The following is a 20488-nucleotide window of genomic DNA, read 5'->3' as shown; positions in this document are numbered from 1 at the left end:
ACATGCCTGGGTAAGGTCAGGTTCAGAAATGCTCAGGGTCAGTAGGTCTCATTCTTTGCTGCTTCAGTTCCCAATCCTGGTCACATCCTTACTATCAAGCCCTAAGTAGATAAAAACGTCAGAGGTGGTCTACAGAATTCTAGCTTTGCCTCTTAAAGTTTCCTCTGGTCATTTTAAGTCTGAGGGGACTTCAAAAATTTGTAGAAAATGGAATTAAAGTGTATGCTTATTTCAGTGCAGAAAAATGTTGAAATCTGTGCATGGTTTTGTCATAATATGCATTTTTTTCAGGAGTTTTTGAAAACCTCTCACATGCATGGGCTTCAAAGCTTTTCTTTGCACACAAAATGAGCTTATCTTTCTATGAATTCCACTTTTTCACGAACTTTTCGAAGTCCCGTTGCACACGGAAGCACGGCCACGTCTTACATGGGTTTTCTGAGGGTCCCACCATCTTTATAAGAAATTGCCTTTCATCAGACCTGTGAGTGTGTGTGTGTGTCCACTCCTTCCTCGGGCCTTGGTCCCTGCCTCTCAGCACATTTCGCTGTTGTCCCCCAAGACAAGTGGTGCTGAGCTGTGCTCATCTACTTCCCACCTCCGATGTGCTTGACAAGCACTGCTCACGTAACGGAAGCTCGCGCCGCCCAGGCTGGCACTCACCAGGCGGTTGGCCAGGGCGATGGTGCCTGCAGTCGCCTCAGCTTCTTGCTGACACTTGAGTTTGTCTGCCGTCGCTTTCTCAAACTTGGCTGTGAGCTTGGCCAGGTTTTCATTGAGGTGCTGTTTGGGAAGGAACATACAGTGCGTCAGTAATTCCAGCCCGGTCACCTCCGGTGCTTCTGAGATCCCTGGGCGGGTGGTATTGCAGGCAGTGCTTCAGAGGGAAACTGTAAGGGGTTGGGGAAAGCAAGGCAGGGCAGGGCAGGACAGGAAACGGAGGTAAGTAAGGAGTGACCTCAGGCAGAGTTGTTGGGAAGGCTTCAGTTAGGTACTGCAGGAGGGACATGGAGTGAAGTTCAGAGATGTTCAGACCAAAGGGAGAGAGCAGAGCTTCCACACTGCAACCGCTCTGTCATTGGCTAAAGACCATGAGGCCCAACGGATATGGGGAGGGGCAGCGGGGCATACATTCTGTCTTTCCTTGTGTTAGGGGAATATGGGGTCCTGTGACCTGACAAAACGATACAGGTGCTGCTATTAGAAGCCAAAGTACATTAATGCCGGGGATGTAAGAGCCTGGGTAGAGGACCCCGGGAGGGAGGGAGGCCTGGGAGGACAACTGACTGTATTTGTCGTAGCTTCTCTGGGGCTGGACTGTCTGGAACCTAAGTCTTTCCCCTATTGGAAGGTCTGAGGAGCTTAAGATAACTTTCACTAACCTCATCCTTTCTTTCTCATTGTCTTAAAGCACAGGAATATTTTCTTTAAGTCTAAGAGTAATTTTCCTCCTAAATTTATTAACAATTTGGAATTGAAGCATGTGGTTTTTGTCTCTCAGAATATGTATTTCCATACACAAAGACACACAGGCGCACATCAGAAACCTCCAAATATGTCTCATGTCTGAGTAATAATTGGGTTTCAGATTGCCTTGCTGACCATTATTAAGGCCCAAGAGAAATAAAAGAGGGCCAAAGTTTATATGATAAAGCACTTTTAAAAGCAAATGGTGAGCCATCCAATTAGCAACGGTGGACTGATCACACTCATTTGCCTTGTCTTCTTCCCCGACTTCTCTACAATGGTTATATAGAAGTCATAAGCCCATAACACCAAACAAATTGGTGAGAACCATTGGACAGTGAGGGATTCCATTGGATTTATGGAAAACTACACTGAAGGAAGGGCGAAGACTGTTGGAGCAGGGTGGAGGAAGCTATGGTGTCAGGTGTCACGTTGGCCACAGTTCACAAAAGAGGGAGCTCATCAGCTTGCAGAGCCCACGTGAACTGGGGATTTGGGAATCGTTAGATGTGACTGAGAGGGGAGCTGAAAACACGAGGGCTAACTGGACACCGACTGATTCCCCTACCTCGTGTCTCCATCCTGCTGCCCACTATGCAATGCCACCAGGCATCTAAGTCCCCGGGACAGCGACTCAATGCTCGCAGAAGACAGGCACCGCCTTCTGGCATTTAGGTTTCATCCAAGATTACTTTATCTGATCTTGAACACAAATTCTGCCAGTAAACTAGTGCTTCCCTTGCCTACAGAACTACGGTTGGCTTTTCAAACAAGATTTTGCTATTTAATTTCCCTGAAAAGCAGAGAGGCAAAGGGAGAGATAATGAAAGACAGAAAAATGGATAGAGATTTCCCAGTCCCTAAATGTCTGCATCAGCCAGGGCTAGACCAGGCCAAACCCAGAAGCCAGGAACTCAATCCAGGTCCCCTTGTGGATGACAGGGATGCAAGAACTGAGCCATCACCTAATGCTTTCCAGAGTGTGCATTAGCAGGAACCTAGAATCAGAAGCAGAGCTGGAACTCAAACCCAGGCATTCTAATAAGGGGTATGTGTGTCCTAATCAGCATCTTAACCACTGTGCCAGACACTTGTCCCTACAATCAATGTTTTAAAAAAGATTTATTTATTTGAAAGGCAGAGTTTCAGAGAGGCAAAGAGAGAGAGAGAGAGAGAGAGAGAGAGAGAGGTCTTCCAGCTACTGGTTCACTCTCCAGATGGCCACAATGGCCAGAGCTGGGCCATCCAAAGCCAGGACCTGGGAGCTTTTTCTGGGTCTCCTTAGTGGGTGTAGGGGCCCAGACACTTGGGTCATCTTCTACTGTTTTCCCAGGCCACAGCAGAGGGCTGGATCGAAAGTAGAGCAGCTGGGACTTGAACCGGCACCCATTGGGATGCCAGCACTGCAAGTGGCAGCTTTACCTGATATACCACAGTGCTGGATCCTACAATCAGCTATTTTTTTAGTTTTATTTTTTAAATTTATTTGACAGGTAGAGAGAGAGAGACAGAGAGAAAGGTCTTCCTTCCATTGGTTCACTCGCCAAATGGCCGCCATGGCCGGCGCTGCACTGATTCGAAGCCAGGAGCCAGGTGCTTCCTCCTGGTCTCCCACATGGGTGCAGGGCCATCCTCCACTGCCTTCTGGGGCCACAGCAGAGAGCTGGACTGGAAGAGGAGCAACGGGGACTAGAACCCGGTGCCCATATGGGATGCCGGTGCCGCAGGTGGAGGATTAACCAAGTGAGCCATGGCACTGGCCCCTATAATCAGCTTTTGATCATTACTCTTGTAGATGTGAAAGGACAAGAAAACTTTGAATGAAAGCTTAGATGAAAAGAAACAAGGAGAAAACAATTATCTAAGCTACAGATAATTTTGGTAACAGCAAAACAACAACACAGTTAAAACTCTTTACAACTTGTTTCTCAGAGAGATTCAAGATGCTTTATCATTAAAACAAGGCAGGGTGTTATTAAATGGCAGAACAACCAAAAAAAAAAACTGTGGAAATTTCCATTATTGGTCACATAAAAACAATAAGTTCCAGGAAAGAGCCAAAAGGTGAACTTGAGGAAATCTTCTAGAAAGTTTAAGAAATTGTACAGTAACAGAAAGATGAAAGAAAATAGAGCACCAATTTGGGAGGTCCTATGTCTAACAAGCATTCCAGAGAATATGATTAAAAAAAGAAAACAGAAAGGGAAATCCTCAAAAAAAGTGCAACATCTTTTCCTACAGCTGAAGATTAAAAACTCTGCATGCAAAGCACAATGATTAATAAGAATGACAGCTAAGAAAATCAATGTAAAGTTTCAGGCAGCAAGAATGAAGAAAAGGTTGAGAGGCTTACAGAAAAGGGAAAGCACAGTGCATCTACAAAGGAAAGGAACCTTGACGGTTCGTTAGCCTTCTCACCAACATAAAGGATTCAATGTTCAAAGAGAAAAAAAAAATATGGCACTCAGAATTCAGTACTCAGCAAAATCATTAGTTCAAGTTAATAATAAAATATAAAGACACTTCCAAACTATAACTATTTAGAAAATTTATGTCTCTCTTAACATTTCTGAGAAAGCTATTTGAGGATGTTTCATAGGAAAATAAAAGAAACCAAGAAAGGAGAAGGTAGGGGTAGAAGGAAGGAGAAAGCAGGTAGGAATCACTGGAACAGACTCGAGAAAGCAGTGACAGTTATTTAGTTTCCAACATGGAATAGAGCTCTAATCTAGGAACAAGGGAGAAAGGTCTTTGAGGCAAGGGGGACTTGATAGAATACTGGGCTGAATGCAGAGCTTGAAAACAATGAAGGGACTTGTGTTGGGGTGCAACGGATTAAGTCATGGCCTGCAACACCAGCATCCTGTACTGCAGCACAGGTTCAAGTCCCAGCTGCTGCACTTCTTCTCCAACTCCCTGTTAATGCACCAAGGAAGGCAGTAGAAGATGGACCAAATGCTTGGATCGCTGCCAACCAGGTGGGAGACCAGGCTGGGGTTCTAGACTCCTGGGTTTGGACTGGCCCAGCCTCAGGTGTTGTGGTCATCTGGGGAGTGAGCCTGTGGATGGAAAATCTCTCCTTCTCACTGCTTTTCAAATAAATAAATGTATTTTTTAAATAAAAATAATGGGGGCTGGCGCTGTGGCTCAGTGGGTTAAAGCCCTGGCCTGAAGTGCTGGCATCCCATATGGGTGTTGGTTCTAGTCCTGGCTTCTCCTCTTCTGATCCAGCTCTCTGCTATTCTGGAAAAGCAGTAGAAGATGGCCCAAGTCGTTGGGTCCCTACACCCCGTGGGAGGCCCAGAAGAAGCTCCTGGCTTCTGGCTTCGGATCGGGCATTGCGGCCATCTGGGGAGGGAACCAGCAGATGGAAGACCTCTCTCTCTCTGTCTCTACCACTCTCTGTAACTCTTTCAAATAAATAAAATAGATATTTAAAAAATGAAAATAATGGAGGCTATATACAAGGAACTAAAGGAAGGTAACTAACTAACTAACTAACAGTGGAGGCTCAAGGGAGGAAAGAACAGGTTGTACAGAAAAAGAAAATACAATTACGGTGCAGCATTTGGACCTGCTGTGAACAATATAGACATGTTTATACACTATAAATAGAAATTATTGAGTTTACAATGTTGTGAACCATTCTATAGACAGGGCATGAGACATTTAATTTTGGTTATGGATGAGAATGTTAATGCTTTCAGTGGTAGTGATTACAAAACAAAAATAGAAAGTCATGGTAACAGAATTTGGGAGGTAGCGGGAAGAGAAACGAGCTGAAGGCAAGGCTAGCCTCGTCTTGCTGACGATCCCCAGGAAGCTGTCTATATGTGAGGGAACAAGAAATAAAGGTTATGTCAGCTTAAACAAGTTGCCATAACTATTTTGGGAAGACATTAGGTTGAACAATTTATAGCTTCATCTAGGAAGTCAACTGCCTGAATAAGATATATCAAGAAATAGAGATATCAGCCCAGCACCAGGACAGAAGTCAGAAATTCAAATGAGCAGAGAGCAGAAAGATAATGTAAACTTAGTCAGATGAATCTAATGTTGAACAAAAATTTGGAGTTGGTGGAGATTATGAAAAAGGCAGCCAAACCATCTGTTTGAATGGGAAGCCACTCCTTAGCTCCAGGATCTATGGATGATATGTGGGAATCTTACGATTATTTTCAACCAGCCAGAAACCAGAATTTTACATAAGAGCTCCTGCTGTTTTAAATATTATCAATTAATTAAGTCATCTGCAAATACTATATGTGGGCCAAGTAAAACACAAAGCCGCAAGGTAGCAGGCTGTAATGTGAACCCAACAATCAGTTGAAACACATAAAGAATTAAAAGGGGACTGTTGTTTCTCAGAAGTATTTCTCTACTATTTGGTATTTCACTCTTCAGTGATTCTATACTCAATGTAAATGACTTACTTGTTTTGTGAAAAACTTTATTTATTTTAAGGAGGGAGGAGGGGGAGAGAGAGAGAGAGTGAGAGAGAGAGAGACTAGAGAGACTGGAGAAGGCTGGCAATGGCCTGAGGCAAATAGAGAAGAAGTTTTGGTTGTAGATGGGCCTCCAGGTTAGTCAGGATTGCTGTTCCATCTCCACTGCTATTAGAAGGGACTGTCTACATTTTGGGATATTGACAGGCATGTGTATAAACAAAGGATGGAGAGGAGGTTGTTAAAATCAAGAATCTATTTTTTTTCCTGAAAATATTTTGGCAGGCAAGAAGTGCCTTGCTAAGGTAGCCAAGTATTTTTAAGATATTCCTATTGCTTTTGCAGGTTGAGTGGGCCCACCATGCGAACGTTGGCTACCGAAAAGGTATAAACATTTTGAAAACATTCCCTTCGCACCAACTGTTCCTTTAGTTAAAATAACTTGAATAGAAAGAGTCTTTGAAAAGGCAGTTCTTGTTATACTTTTCTGGGAGAGACTGAAGAATATGAAAACCATTGGAGGACTTTTTCACCTGGAAACAGGAATGGGCATGCTCTGGTGGTTTGCACTTGGTGTTGGTTTTTTTTGTTTGTTTTTGTTTTTGTTTTTTTTTTTTGAAGGGAGCCATTGTTAGGGTGATTATCACCTGTTTTAAGTAAACCAGTCCATGAACGTCTGGATTTATAAACCAGCCTGCTAGGAAGAATAGGTGCTTCACCAAAGTATCATTTTAAATAGAGAGGCTGGTTTCAAGGATCTTTGAACTAGAGCCCTTAGTCATAGATTTTTATCTAACAATCAGTAATAAGCCCATTCACATGAAGCATGCTGCGTGTCTACAATCCCACTTTTCACAGTTTGTAAAATCCTCTTTATCATCATTTGCAACAGGAATCTTGTTTGCCTGCAATACATATATAGTAATTAAAGATACAGAAGGAAATTGTTTGGATTAGACTTGACCACAGTAAGCGTATATGACAGACAGCACATGCAGTCCAAGGAGACAGGAGAGGTCGAGTGTAACAGTTGTATGTGTGCCACAGTCCTGGTGGCAGTTCCTGCTGCTCCCACTACCATGGCCTGGGCCCTGGGCTCATGCTTTACCTGCACAGTATCTTTTAATTCTCTCAATAATTCCATGAGCAGGTATGATTACTGTGTAGGAAACTGAAGTTTGGACAGCTAGAGATACAACTGGGAAATACGGTAGTTTTGATGGGAACTGACAGATTGAATGGATGAATCTTTAGCCGCTACACTATCCTATGGGATTCTAATTCTGTCTCTCACTTTGACAGTATTCATTTTAATGGGAAAGGTGAAGTTCAAGGGAAATCTCTCTCAGACAGGTTCAAATTGAAGATCACCATCACCATCCCCCAGTTCTTGGTGAAGCAGATAAAATAGTAATATCTACAAGGGATTTATAAAAGCTAACAGCCCCCATACTTTTTTTTTTTAACAGGCAGAGTGGACAGTGAGAGAAAGAGACAGAGAGGAAGGTCTTCCTTTGCCGTTGGTTCACCCTCCAATGGCTGCCATGGCCGGCGCGCTGCCGCCGGCGCACCACGCTATTCCGAAGGCAGGAGCCAGGTGCTTCTCCTGGTCTCCCATGGGGTGCAGGGCCCAAGCACTTGCGCCATCCTCCTCTGCACTCCCTGGCCACAACAGAGCGCTGGCCTGGAAGAGGGGTAACCGGGACAGAATCCGGCGCCCCGACTGGGACTAGAACCCGGTGTGCCGGCGCCGCTAGGTGGAGGATTAGCTTATTGAGCTGCGGCGCCGGCCTGCCCCCATTGCCCCCATACTTTTATGGTTATGAAAAAGGGACTGTCTCCTCAACCACAACCTACCACTTGTTTTTAAAGCTTCCAGAGGGCCGGCACCGTGGCTCACTAGGCTAATCCTCCGCCTTGCGGCGCCGGCACACCGGGTTCTAGCCCCGGTCGGGGCGCCGGATTCTGTCCCGGTTGCCCCTCTTCCAGGCCAGCTCTCTGCTGTGGCCAGGGAGTGCAGTGGAGGATGGCCCAGGTGCTTGGGCCCTGCACCCCATGGGAGACCAGGAGAAGCACCTGGCTCCTGCCTTCGGATCAGCGCGGTGCGCCGGCCGCAGCGCACTGGCCGCGGCGGCCATTGGAGAGTGAACCAATGGCAAAGGAAGCCTTTCTTTCTGTCTCTCTCTCTCACTGTCCACTCTGCCTGTCAAAAAAAAAAAAAAAAAAAAAAAAAGCTTCCAGAAAAAAATGCAGATAGCATAAAACATGCCCATAGGTCCACTTTGCTGAGAATGAGTCTGATAGGTGGCCAAAACGTGAAGATACATCAAAATTAAAAGATAAGTTCAGGGGCCAGCACTGTGGCCTGGCAGGTAAAGCCGCAGTCCACAGTGCTGGCATCCCATATGGGCATCAATTCGAGTCTCAGCCACTCCACTTCCGATCTGGCTCTCTGCTATGGCCTGGGAAAGCAGTAGAAGATGGCCCAAGTCCTTGGGCTCCTGCACCTGCGTGGGAGGCCTGGAAGATGCTCCTAGCTCCTGGTTTTGGATTGGCCCAGTTCTGAATATTATGGCCATCTAGGGAGTGAACAAGCGAATGGAAGACTTCCCTTTCTATGCCTTTCTGTAACTCTGACTTTCAAATAAATAAATAAATCTTTAAACATAAAAAGATAAACTCATTTTGATTCTAAAAAATTGAAATCCTTGCATAGTGTTTTTCCCCATAATATGCATTTTCAATCTTTTTTGAAGAACGTTAGTAAGCATGGATTTCAAAAATTTTTTGCATCATAATAAACTGAAATTTTCATTTTCTATGGACTTTTTGAAGTGCCTTCCTAGGTACAAGAGGTGAAATAAGGGAGTTAGAACCTACATTTCAAAGTGGAAAAAAAGAGGGCGGCATTTTATCCTTTTGTTCTTAACTAGCAAATGTGCAAAGTTATTAAATGCAGTTTGTGTCTCATAAGAAGACAGTTGGCTGTACAGATAAGACTGTTCATCTATTATATGTAGCTGTCATCTTGTCTTTCTTTAGAGGAAAAGAAGAAAATCTTTTAGGAGCAGAGCTGCAAACCCATGGCCCAGGGGATTTGTATGGTTTGGTCTCTAGAGTGTTGGAGAAAGAAAAGTAGATAGTAGCCTCTACTGACAAATGACACCTTGTGTAGATCATGAGGATTGCTAAGCAATGGCTGGAGAGTGTTATATCTTAATGTTAGCCGTCGCAAAGCACACCGGACACCGGAGTAAGGGAAAGGGTTTATTGGGGAACAACCTACAGACTGGAGTGAAGGGGCAGCAAAGGAAAAAGAGAGAAAGAGAATATGAGAGAAACAGAGAGGAGAGGAGCTAGCAAGGAGAGAAGATAGAGCAGGGAGCAGAAGGGAAGAACCAAGAGCCAAGAGACCAGAGGAGGAGGCTGGAGAGAGGAACCGAGAGAGAGCAGGAGAGAAGGGGCCAAGAGAGCACGTGTTCAGGAACAGGCCCTTTTAAAACTTTGCCTGAGGGCAGGCAGGGAACCAGGAGCAGGGAATCCCATTAGGATGGGGGTGGAGCCTGGCTCAGGTAGCTGGGCCATATGGCCACCTGGCCACAGCTGCACCAGTTTCCTACAGAGAGTGCCCGGCAGCGAGGCTCTGGATTCACTCACGGAGATCTTGGCTTTGACGGCTGCCAGCTTCTCCTGGGCAGCTGTGAGGTCCAAGGTGGCTTTGCTCAGTGCTTGGCGCTTGGGTTCTACGTCACAGAACACCTCGTGGAACCTCACGATGTTTATGACCCAGGAGCAGAGGCCCGCGGCTGCGTACGACTTGGTGGCCACGAACTCAGGATTGAACTCGGGGTCTTGCAGATAGGGCCTGATGGCTTTGAGACAGTTCTCGTGGATGTTCTCTTTGTCAAAGTTGACGAGCGCGTCCAGGAAGCTGTCTACTTTGGCCATGGTGACCTTTGCAGCCTTCCAGCTCCGGTCCTTGGGCACCTTGCCTGCGGGGGCCATGAGCACCATTACTGCAGCGCTGACGTTGCTGACGGCCAGAGGCGGGGACCCAAAGGACTTCAGCTCCGTCAGGTTGGTCTGGGAAAAGAGGAGAATGTTGTTAAAGGCAAACGAATGAGCGTGGCTCGTCCTCGGCCCACGAATGGAGTTAGGCTCTGGAGTGATCCATCTGAAAGGGCTGCTTTGAAGCCTGCAGAAGCTCTCTGAATTTTAAATACCATGACTCATCAAAAGGAAACCAAAGCTACTCCCCAGTGGCTTCAGTCTTCCTTGAATGGTTAGCTGAGACTCAGCTATGTTCTTTCAGCACTTTAACTGACTCGCAGTCCATTAGAAACACACAATTATTTCACATTCAACTGCAAAATATAAGGATGTCAACCTACTCTGAAATAGGCAGCATGCCATGAATAAAAGATATGGTTATTATAAATTAATTTCCATCTTGGATCGAAGAGAATAGCACTGCAACTCAACTAATTTTTTTTTCCTTTAATTAAACTGCTTTGTTCCATGAGCTCATTCTAACTACACTTGACTGTCCTGATAGCAAAGTGGCATTTTCTGCCAAGAAATAATTCAGACAGCAAGCTAGGCACAGCCAGGAGTCGGCTGCCTCTGCCTGGCCTCAGGTCTGTCCTTTGTTCTGAGTTGCACTTGCTCCAGAAAGATATGGGTTGACCTTGGCAAATCACTTCAACTTCTCAGGCCTTGATGTGTTTATCTGTACATTGGGGGCTGGAGAACCTATACGGTTTTCATGAAATTGTGGTCATGAATGCATTTGAAGTTGATTTTAATTCTTGTTGTGATATTCAATGAGAAGTGTATGTCTGCAAAACTACTTGCTTATGGGGTTGATTTTGTAAGGTGGTAGGGTGGGGAACTCGATTTCAAAGATTAGATCATTTTCCAAATTAACCTGAGGTGGTATGAGCCTGGAAATCCACTAACAAAGAGGATTACTTCTGGCCCCTAATGGAAGTGCTGAAGAAGATGCACTTCTTACTCTCGGATCTGTTTTCTCATTTGGTCAACAAAACCGGTCAGGACCAGGAATGAAGGACAGACAGTACAGGTGTGAAAGGGATGCTGGCTTACCCATCACAGTGGCCTCCACAAAGATGAGAGAGGGAGAACTGGGAAAAGGCAAGCAGAAGCAAAAACTCTACAATTTAGAACTGGTAGAAGGTAACACATTCAATGGTCTGCATTAATAAAGAAGGAAAAAAGTATAAATGAAAATGAGTTCTTTTACACAGCTATATTATTGTCAATATTTCACCACAATTCCTTCCCAAATTCATGTATATATATAAACCAATCGGAATTATTTTGATTTTAATGACAGAAAATCTAGCTGAAGGACAGAAGGAATGTGTTTGCACCTGTGTTTGGTAAAGGCAGGGATGGATTTGGCTGTAGGGGTGAGCAGAATTGCATTATTATTATTATTAGTTACTTTTTAAAAAGATTATTTATTTGAAAGTCAGAGTGAGAGAGATCTTCCAACTGTTCCACATGGCCACTGGGGCTGTGCAAAGCCAAAGCCAAGAGCTTGGAACTCCATCCATGTGTCTCCCATTTGGGTGGTAGGAGCCTAAGCTCTTGGGCCATCTTTTCCTGCCTTCCCAGGCACATTGGTACGAAGCAGGATGTGAAGTTGGAACTCAAACCAGCACTCCAATAGGGGATGTAATATTGTCTCTCTTGTTTTCATGTCTCCCTATGCCTGGATTTTTGTTGCACGCCAGATTCTGCATGTTGTCAGGTATAGAGCCTAACTCTGACCTCGAGACACTTTGCCATCACGCTCTCACAATTGCTTCCTTTCAAGATGTTGATTTTCCAAGCTCATGCCCACCCCAAGATGGCTGCCCACACCTTTCAAGTTGTTGATTTGCCAAGCTCATGCCCACCCCAGGATGGCTGCCCACACACTTCTTCCTAAGTCATGTGCATGACTGATAATTCCCCATCCTCCAAGATCTAAAATCAAACACCCCCAACTCAGAGGGATTCTACCCACCAACCTTTCTTTCTTATTTCCTGTCCTAGCACCATGATGATTTCTTTCAGAGAAATGATTGCAATTGGAAATGACGATCACTTTTTGCTTGTTGACTTCTTATCCGAGTATTCCTTTTCCTCAAGAAAATAGGGACCCTATCCATCTAGTTAACTATGGGAGCTCCAGGGCTTAGAACAGAAACTGTTCCCTACTAAGCAGCCATCAAAATGTGTGTTGGATGATTGAATACAGTGAACAAATGCTGGCAGCTCAGCTCATATCCTTAGCTTTGCAACTGGAAGGGAAACAGACTTTTTCTCCATTGCAAAACAAAATTTAAAAAGCTCTAGGTAATCATCTTGTTTAGTTATGCATGGACCCTCAAGCTGATGACTATGGGGCAGGCAATTACAAAATGATGAATAGAAACACAAGGTTGGAAGAAGCTTTTCTCAACAGAAGGATGGCGGTGTTTTTGAGTGAGCAAACATTAGACACACTGGGCTCCACCCCACTCCTGTCTCAGGGCTATTGTTCAAGCTCTGGCCTTGGCCTTTACTGCCCTTCCCCAGATATCCATCTGACTACTTTGTTCTTCTCAAACTTCTCCTTCCCAAGAAGGCCTACACCAATCACCTTCTTCATTACTGCAACCTCCTGCCTGCTCCTCAGCCTGTCCGCCTCAGCACCCTTCCTACATCTGCACCAGGGTTTCTCCTGCAGCATCTGTCATATGGTGTTCTTGTTCTTTGCATCATACTTATTGTCTTATTGTACATTGTATTGTACTATTACCTTTGGGCCATGCTTATTATCTCTTGCCTCTTAACTCTGATAGAATATAACCTTTCTAGAGACAGGGGTCTTCACTCATGGATGCATCTCATGCACTCAAGAGCAGTGCCTGGCACACAAAATACAGTCTGTACATCTTGGTTGAGTGAACAAATGAGTAACTTAGTGTGTGCATGGTCATTCACAGGACAAATACTTGTTAAATGTGTCTATCAGGCATCGTGTTGAATGATGTGGATCCCATGGTAAAGAAGAAAGTCAGTGTCCTTTCACTCACTCAGGAGCGGGAGACAGGCAACAAAGAGATGTTTGAGATTTTTGAGAGTGAGAAAAAGCCCATCAGGGTCACTGGGATGGAGAATTATTGGGGTGTGGCGATACCACCTTAGCTAAGGAGGTCGGTCTGGGGAGGCCTCCTTGATAACATTACATTTCAGCTGGATCTAAACAATGGGCAAGACGCAGCCCTACAGAGATTTGCAAGGGGGCTGCTTCAGGCTAAGGAGTAGCAGCTGCAAAGGTCAGAGGCAGGAACCCTCTTCCCTATAACCTAGAAGGTAAAGGAGGCAGGGGGGTGGTGGAGATGAGAGTGAGTGGGAGTCAGGGCCAGACTAGTGGCAGAAGTTTGGATTTTATTCTGATTTCAATGGACAGCACTGTAGTGTCTTTAAAAAACAAAACAAAAAAAAAACAAAAAAACAAAAAAAAACAATCGCTGGCGTTGCGGCTCACTAGGCTAATCCTCTGCCTGCGGCACTGGCACCCTGGGTTCTAGTCCCGGTCAGGGTGTCGGATTCTGTCCTGGTTGCTCCTCTTCCAGGCCAGCTCTCTGCTGTGGCCCGGGAAGGCAGTGGAGGATGGCCCAGGTGCTTGGGCCCTGCACCCGCATGGGAGACCAGGAGAAGCACCTGGCTCCTGGCTTCAGGTCGGCACAGTGTGCTGGCCGCAGCACCGGCCGTAGCAGCCATTTGGGGGGGTGAACCAACAGAAGGAAGACCTTTCTCTCTGTCTCTCTCTCTCACTGTCTAACCGCCTGTCAAAAAAACCCACAAACAATGATTTATTTTATTTATTTGAAAGGCAGAGTTACAAAGAAGATTTTTATCTGCTGGTTCACTCCCCAAATGGCCACATAGCTAGGGCTGGGCCAGGCCAAGCCTGGAATTCCATCTGTTTGTGTTTTTTTTTTTTTTTTTTTTTTTTTTGACAGGCAGAGTGGACAGTGAGAGAGAGAGACAGAGAGAAAGGTCTTCCTTTGCCGTTGGTTCATTCTCCAATGGCTGCTGCGGCTGGCGCACTGCGGCCAGCACGCTGCAGCCGGCGCACTGCGCTGATCCGAAGCCAGGAGCCAGGTGCTTCTCCTGGTCTCCCATGCGGGTGCAGGGCCCAAGCACTTGGGCCATCCTCCACTGCACTCCCGGGCCACAGCAGAGAGCTGGACTGGAAGAGGAGCGGGACAGAATCCGGAGCCCCGACCGGGACTAGAACCCGGTGTGCTGGCGCCGCAGGCAGAGGATTAGCCTAGTGAGCTGCGGCGCTGGCCTGAAATTCCATCCTGATCTTCCAGGGTGTACTTGGCAGAGCCCGAGTACTGGGGCCATCTTCTGCTGCCTTCTCAGGTGCATTAGCAGGGAGCTGGGATGGAAGTGGAGCAGCTGGGACTTGAAGTAGTGCTCCGATATGGGATGCTGGAGTTGCAGGCCTCAGGTGGGATGCTGGTGCTGCAGGCTGCAGCTTAGCCTACTGTGCCACAAGGCTAGTCCCAACACTTGAGGGCCTTAGGCAGGGAATGAAGTGATCTGGCTTAGGCTTTCAGAGAATAACTGTAACAAGTTAGGTTACAATTCACTGTGTACAGAGAAACCCTTAGACCACATTTAAGTTCATTTAACAAGAGCTTGTTTCAAGGTAGATGCAATGTAGCAGGGTAGGGGTGGTCCTGGAAGGACAAGTTAGGGAGGGAGACTCCAGGAGGCTTGGTCCAAGTTTTCTAGAAGGCAGGTGGTGCAAAGTGATTAGATCTGGGACATATTCTGGTTATAGCATAGGAAGAATTTACTGATTGTTTTAACAAGAGAGGGCTACAAATCACTTGTTATTTTCCAATAGGACTTTTTAAAAAGTCTGTATTCCAGTACATGAATGAACCCTATTTTATGTAAAACATATCTGATTTCTGGAAACTTAGATCCTTTCCTACAATTTGTCTTACAGATGATGTTTTGTTGGGCATGCTTCCATTTAAATCTTTGTGAAAAGCTTCGATTAAGTCTTCAGGATAATATCCATAGAAATGTATCTGCTAGAAGCTGGTGCTGGGGTGTAGTCAGTAAAGCTACTGCTTGAGATGCTGGCATCCCATATGGGCACTGGTTCAAGTCCCGGCTGCTCCAATTCTGATATAGCTCCCTGTTAATGCGCCTGGGAAAACAACAGAAGATAGCCCAAGTTCTTGGAGTCCCAAATCCACATGGGAGACCCAAAAGGAACTCCTGGCTTTGGACTGGCCCTACTCTGGCCATTGCAGCCATTTGGGAAGTGAACCAGTGGATGGAAGACACTCCCCCCCTCTCTGTAAGCTCTGCCTTTCAATAAATTAATAAATCTTTTAAAAAAGAAATGAATGTGATGGGTCAAATGGTAGAAATATTTTTAGTGTTCTTTGTAAGTATTTTTAGATTATTTCCCAGAGAAGGCTTATATTCACTACTTAATTTTTTTGACTTGATATATTGAAAAAGTGCTCACAACAGTGTCTTTTTTTTAAGATTATTTATTTATTTATTTCACAGGTAGAGTTACAGACAGAGAGAGAGAGAGAGACAGAGAGAAAGGTCTTCCTTCCATTGGTTCATCCCCCAAATGGCCACTATAGCTGGTGCTGAGCCAATCCAAAGCCAGGAGCCAGGTGCTTCCTCCAGGTCTCCCATGCGGGTGCAGGGGCCCAAGCACTTGGGCCATCCTCCACTGCCCTCCTGGGTCACAGCAGAGAGCTGGACTGGAAGAGGAGCAACCGGGACTAGAACCTGGTGCCCATATGGAATGCCGGCTCTGCAGGCAAAGGATTAACCAAGCGAGCCATGGCGCCGGGCCAACAGTGTTTTAATTCAAATGTCTACATATCTATATGCATAACTAATAGTAATGCTAAACTTTTTAAAAAATACATATAAACCATTTGAATTTTTTGATCTTTGAATTTTTTTCTTGACCTTTGTCTAAATTCCTCCTGGGCTATTTGTCTTTTTCTCTTCTGATTACTGCATTACTCAGAGTCTCTAACCAAAAAACAAAAATAGAGTTTCCACACACTAATGTTTTTTAGGGAAAACTAACTGAAGAGACTGTTTATGAAAATTGGAGAAACCTAAGAGGTCATGCATTATCCTGGGCTAGAAGTGCTGAGGTTGCTCCATCACTGATCATCCCTGGGCCTGAGGCTAGGAGAGGAAAGAGAAAGAGAGCCCTCACCCTCAGCGGAAGTGGGCAGGCTGAGGCCAAAGGAACAAATACCTGCATTGAGTTCTCCCTCCCTCCAGTCGCCTCCTGGTGCTCAGAGTGGCCCAGCTCCTAGGAAGCTGGAGGGCAAAAGCAGCTGTTGACACAGTCCCTGCAAGGCAGCCTCCCAGGTCACAGAAAACGCAGGATGTGGGAAGACATGAGGACTTGTGGTGGTGGTGGTGGTGGGGTCAACGACAGGAGAGGAGAGGTGGGTGATGTCCAGTACAACTAATGAGAACTTTTGCACACATACAGGATTTTACCCCCCGCCCCCCTCTATGCTGCATGTTTCTCTTGTGCTCCCTGTGAGAGCTCAGCTGGTAGAGTGGAGGACTGCAGTACCTTTCTGCAGATTTCTCTTTTAAGTTCTATGATATTTTGTGATCTACAGCTCTAAAGTTTTCATGGAGTCCAATCCAGCGATTGTTTTTCTAAAGGACACTGTTCCTAGTTTCTATGCTTTCAAAGACCTTTCGCAAACATTAAGATGGATCTGAAACTTATGCAAAGTTTTCTAGTTCTTTCACTGCTGCGTTGTCCTTTTATTTAGAGAATATACACTTACTGTGGAATATTCAGCAAAGATAAAGCAGAAAACTAGATATACATGATTTTACTCAGCAGTGATACACATGACAGACACTTCAAAAAATTCATGGAATATGGAATTAAAAGATAAGTTTATTTTGATGTAAAATAATTTTGAAATTATGCATTATCCATGAACCTTTTGAAGACCTCTTATTTATTTATTTTTTTTAACAGGCAGAGTTAGACAGTGAGAGAGAGAGAGAGAGAGAGAGAGAGAGAGAGGTCTTCCTTTGCTGTTGGTTCACCCTCCAATGGCCGCCACGGCTGGCGCGCTGCAGTCAGCACACCGCGCCGATCCGAAGCCAGGAGCCAGGTGCTTCTGGTCTCCCATGGGGTGCAGGGCCCAAGCACCTGGGCCATCCTCCACTGTACTTCCGGGTCACAGCAGAGAGCTGGCCTGGAAGAGGGGCAACCGGGACAGAATCCGGCGCCCCGACCAGGACCAGAACCCAATGTGCTGGTGCCGCTAGGTGGAGGATTAGCCTAGTGAGCCACGGAGCCAGAATTTCAAAATTTTATATGAAAATTGCCTGCACCGCGGCTCACTAGGCTAATCCTCCGCCTTGCGGTGCCGGCACACCGGGTTCTGGTCCCGGTCAGGGCGCCGGATTCTGTCCCAGTTGCCCCTCTTCCAGGCCAGCTCTCTGCTATGGCCAGGGAGTGCAGTGGAGGATGTCCCAAGTGCTTGGGCCCTGCACCCATGGGAGACCAGGATAAGTACCTGGCTCCGGCCATCGGATCAGCGTGGTGCGCTGGCCGCAGCGCGCCGGCCACAGTGGCCATTGGAGGGTGAACCAACGGCAAAAGGAAGACCTTTGTCTCTCTCTCTCTCACTGTCCACTCTGCCTGCCAAAAAAAAAAAAATTTTATATGAAAATAAACTTATCTTTTAATTCCATTTCCTGTAAACTTTTGGAAGGACCCTGATATTCATGTCTTGGCATGTTTTATTCAGTAGCTTTTTCTTTTTCTTTCTGTTAGTACATTCACATTTATATCATCCATATCTATATCTATTTCTATGTGTATATGTATATGTGTGTGTATATACATATATGTATACATATATAAATGTGTGTGCATATATATACACATATGAAAGATCTTCAGAAAGTTCATGAAAACTCTGTGTTATGAAGAAGCTATTTATGGATTCCAAATTCTTTTTGCATTAAAATACAGTCATCTTTTTTGTTTTCCACACACACGTACACACACACACACACATACACACATCAATCACTATGTTATTTTTGAATGTACTTTTTCAATAAAATTGTGAACTTTTAAATTGTCATTACTTGAGGCCGGTGGTGTGGCATATCGGCAAAAGCTGCTGCCTGAGGTGCCAGCATCCCATATGGGTGCCAGTTTGAATCCCGGCTGCTCCACTTCGAATCCAGCTCTCTGCTATGGCCTGAGAAAGCAGTAGAAGATGGCCCAAGTCCTTGGGCCCCTGCACCCGCGTGGGACACCTGGAAGAAGCTCCTGGCTCCTGGCTTTGGATCAGTGCAGCTCTGGCCATTGTGGTCATTTGAAAGTAAGCAGTGGAGAGAAGACCCCCCTCCCCGCAACCTCTGTCTTTATGACTCTTTCAATATAATTTGAAAGATAGAGTTACAGAGAGAAGTAGAGCCAGGGAGAGAGAGAGAGAGAAAGAGAGAGGAAGAGAGAGAGAGGTCTTCCATCTGCTGGTTCACTTTCCAAATGACCACAATGGCCAGAGCTGAGACGGTCCAAAGCCAGGATCCAGGAGCTTCTTCTGGGTCTCCCAGGTGGGTGCAGGGGCCCAAGGACTTGGGCCATCTTCTACTGCTTTCTCAGGCCATAGCAGAAAGCTGGATTGGAAGTGGAGCAGCCGGGACTTGAACCGGCGTCCATATGGGATGCTGGCACTGTAGGCTGGGGCTTTAACCCACTGTGCTACAGTGCCAGCTCCACTAAATATATCTTTAAAAAAAAAGATATAATTAATTTTGTAAAGCATAATTTTAAATAAGCAATGTACAGTTTTCTCTCATTTCAATGTATCATAATTTATTTCTCTATTTCCATATTGTTGAACACTTAGGTCATTCAATCTTTAGTAGTTGGTTAAAATGATATAGACTTGAAACAAAAACTCAAACTGGACTTCAGTTAGGCTTATATTTAACTGATAAATACATTCAAGGAATAGTTACATCTTCATAAAATTGAATCTTCTACAAAAACTTGGTGTGTGTGTATATATATATATGTTTATTTACTTTTTTATGTATTTCAATAAAGATGTGCAGTTTTCTTCACAGTTTCAACAAATTTCTTTACACTTATTTGTACCTTATGATTTGGTTGTTGTTTTGAGAATACATTCTCTGCTGGTTTATTGTGGCTATTTGGAAAGCTACTGAAATTTGCAATTTATTTTGTCATAAGCCCCTAGCCTTTCTCTTTTGTTTTGCTATATTTTTGGAACATTTATGAATAATAATACATTTATCTTCTATTTCACAACAGTCATTAATATTTTGCATTTATTATTGCGTTGGTTAGGAATCTAGAGTAAGTTTTTAAATGCTCATAGCTGGGGGAGGGGTGTCACTGTGCCTCTTCTCTGCTTATGGAAATGCCTTTACTGATGTAGGGGCCCTCCATCGGATAGAATAGGCTGATCCTGGAGTGGGATTGAGTGTCACCAGCTAGCAAAGAACTATGTTAGCCTTTCTCAATGGCTTTCTCCATTGATGTCTGGTTGGGTATGGTAATAACACTAGATTTACTTGTTGAATGAGTCTCACCAGTTGGTGGCACATTTGTGTCTAAATAAATATCTGGATTTCACTTACTAGTATTGTACATAGATGTTCTGCACTATTCATAAGTTAAATTAATCTGGGGTTTTATTTTCTTATGTTATATCTATCACTTTTAGTATGAGTTTATAGAATAAAGCTCCTGAGAAGTCCCATAGGAAAGAAGTTTGTTTAATTCTGTTATTCTAGCATTGTCAATATTATTTCTTGAGGAAATCTACTTGTATATTACTTTTTAGTGCTGTTAAAAACTAAATGACAGACTGGGAGAAAGATTCACAACATACTTGCTGGAGAACAAATGCTTATAAATAATATTTGTAAATTAGTAGCAAAAAGAGAAACTATCATATGTCTGATCTCATTAGAATGAAACCATTCAAATTTTAAAGAAAAGCTACATGTTTCACTCATTTCATTGGGTAGAAATGATTGAAAATATCTAAGGTTGGAAAGGATGAGGAGACAGTAGTCCTCATAGCTATGAATAAAGAGAGTCATTTTGGATAGAAATTTCACAGCACTTATTTTAAAAAGTATTAATTATGGAGTTCTCTATTACTTCTGTAATAAATTAACAGAAACTGAGAAACTCAAAGCAATATGGCCTACCTCCCCCACACACCCATGATAACTTTGTGAGGTGATGGGCATGTTAATTTTACATTTTTATCATGTTGTACACCTGAAATATGTGCTGTAAAGAGGTAATGTAGGTTAGTAATATCCATTTGTATTTAAAATATATTTGATATGCATTTATGCAAATATAACACATAGAAGAACTGTTGGAATAAATACATCCCAAATTATTATTGGCATTATCTTTCAGGAGAGAACTAGGGCTGGAGTGGAAAATGAAGGTGACTATATATTTG

General features: G+C 44.5%; 1 protein-coding gene across 7 annotated transcripts in view; it reads right to left on the bottom strand.

The window, feature by feature from the left end:
* DNAH9 (dynein axonemal heavy chain 9) overlaps positions 1–20488 on the bottom strand; it is a 373954-nt gene that overhangs the window by 95469 nt on the left and 257997 nt on the right. For all 7 annotated transcript variants that reach the window (XM_070061394.1, XM_070061395.1, XM_070061396.1 and 4 more), the window contains 2 exons: positions 9570–9995; positions 664–783 (listed from right to left, as the gene is read on the bottom strand). In XM_070061394.1, the coding sequence (XP_069917495.1) occupies positions 664–783; positions 9570–9995 (546 nt within the window). The remainder of the gene's footprint in view (positions 1–663; positions 784–9569; positions 9996–20488) is intronic.

Source organism: Oryctolagus cuniculus, chromosome 17 (assembly GCF_964237555.1).
Source record: "Oryctolagus cuniculus chromosome 17, mOryCun1.1, whole genome shotgun sequence".
In the NCBI taxonomy this organism is placed as follows: domain Eukaryota; kingdom Metazoa; phylum Chordata; class Mammalia; order Lagomorpha; family Leporidae; genus Oryctolagus; species Oryctolagus cuniculus.
This window is presented reverse-complemented; position numbering and strand designations above follow the sequence as displayed.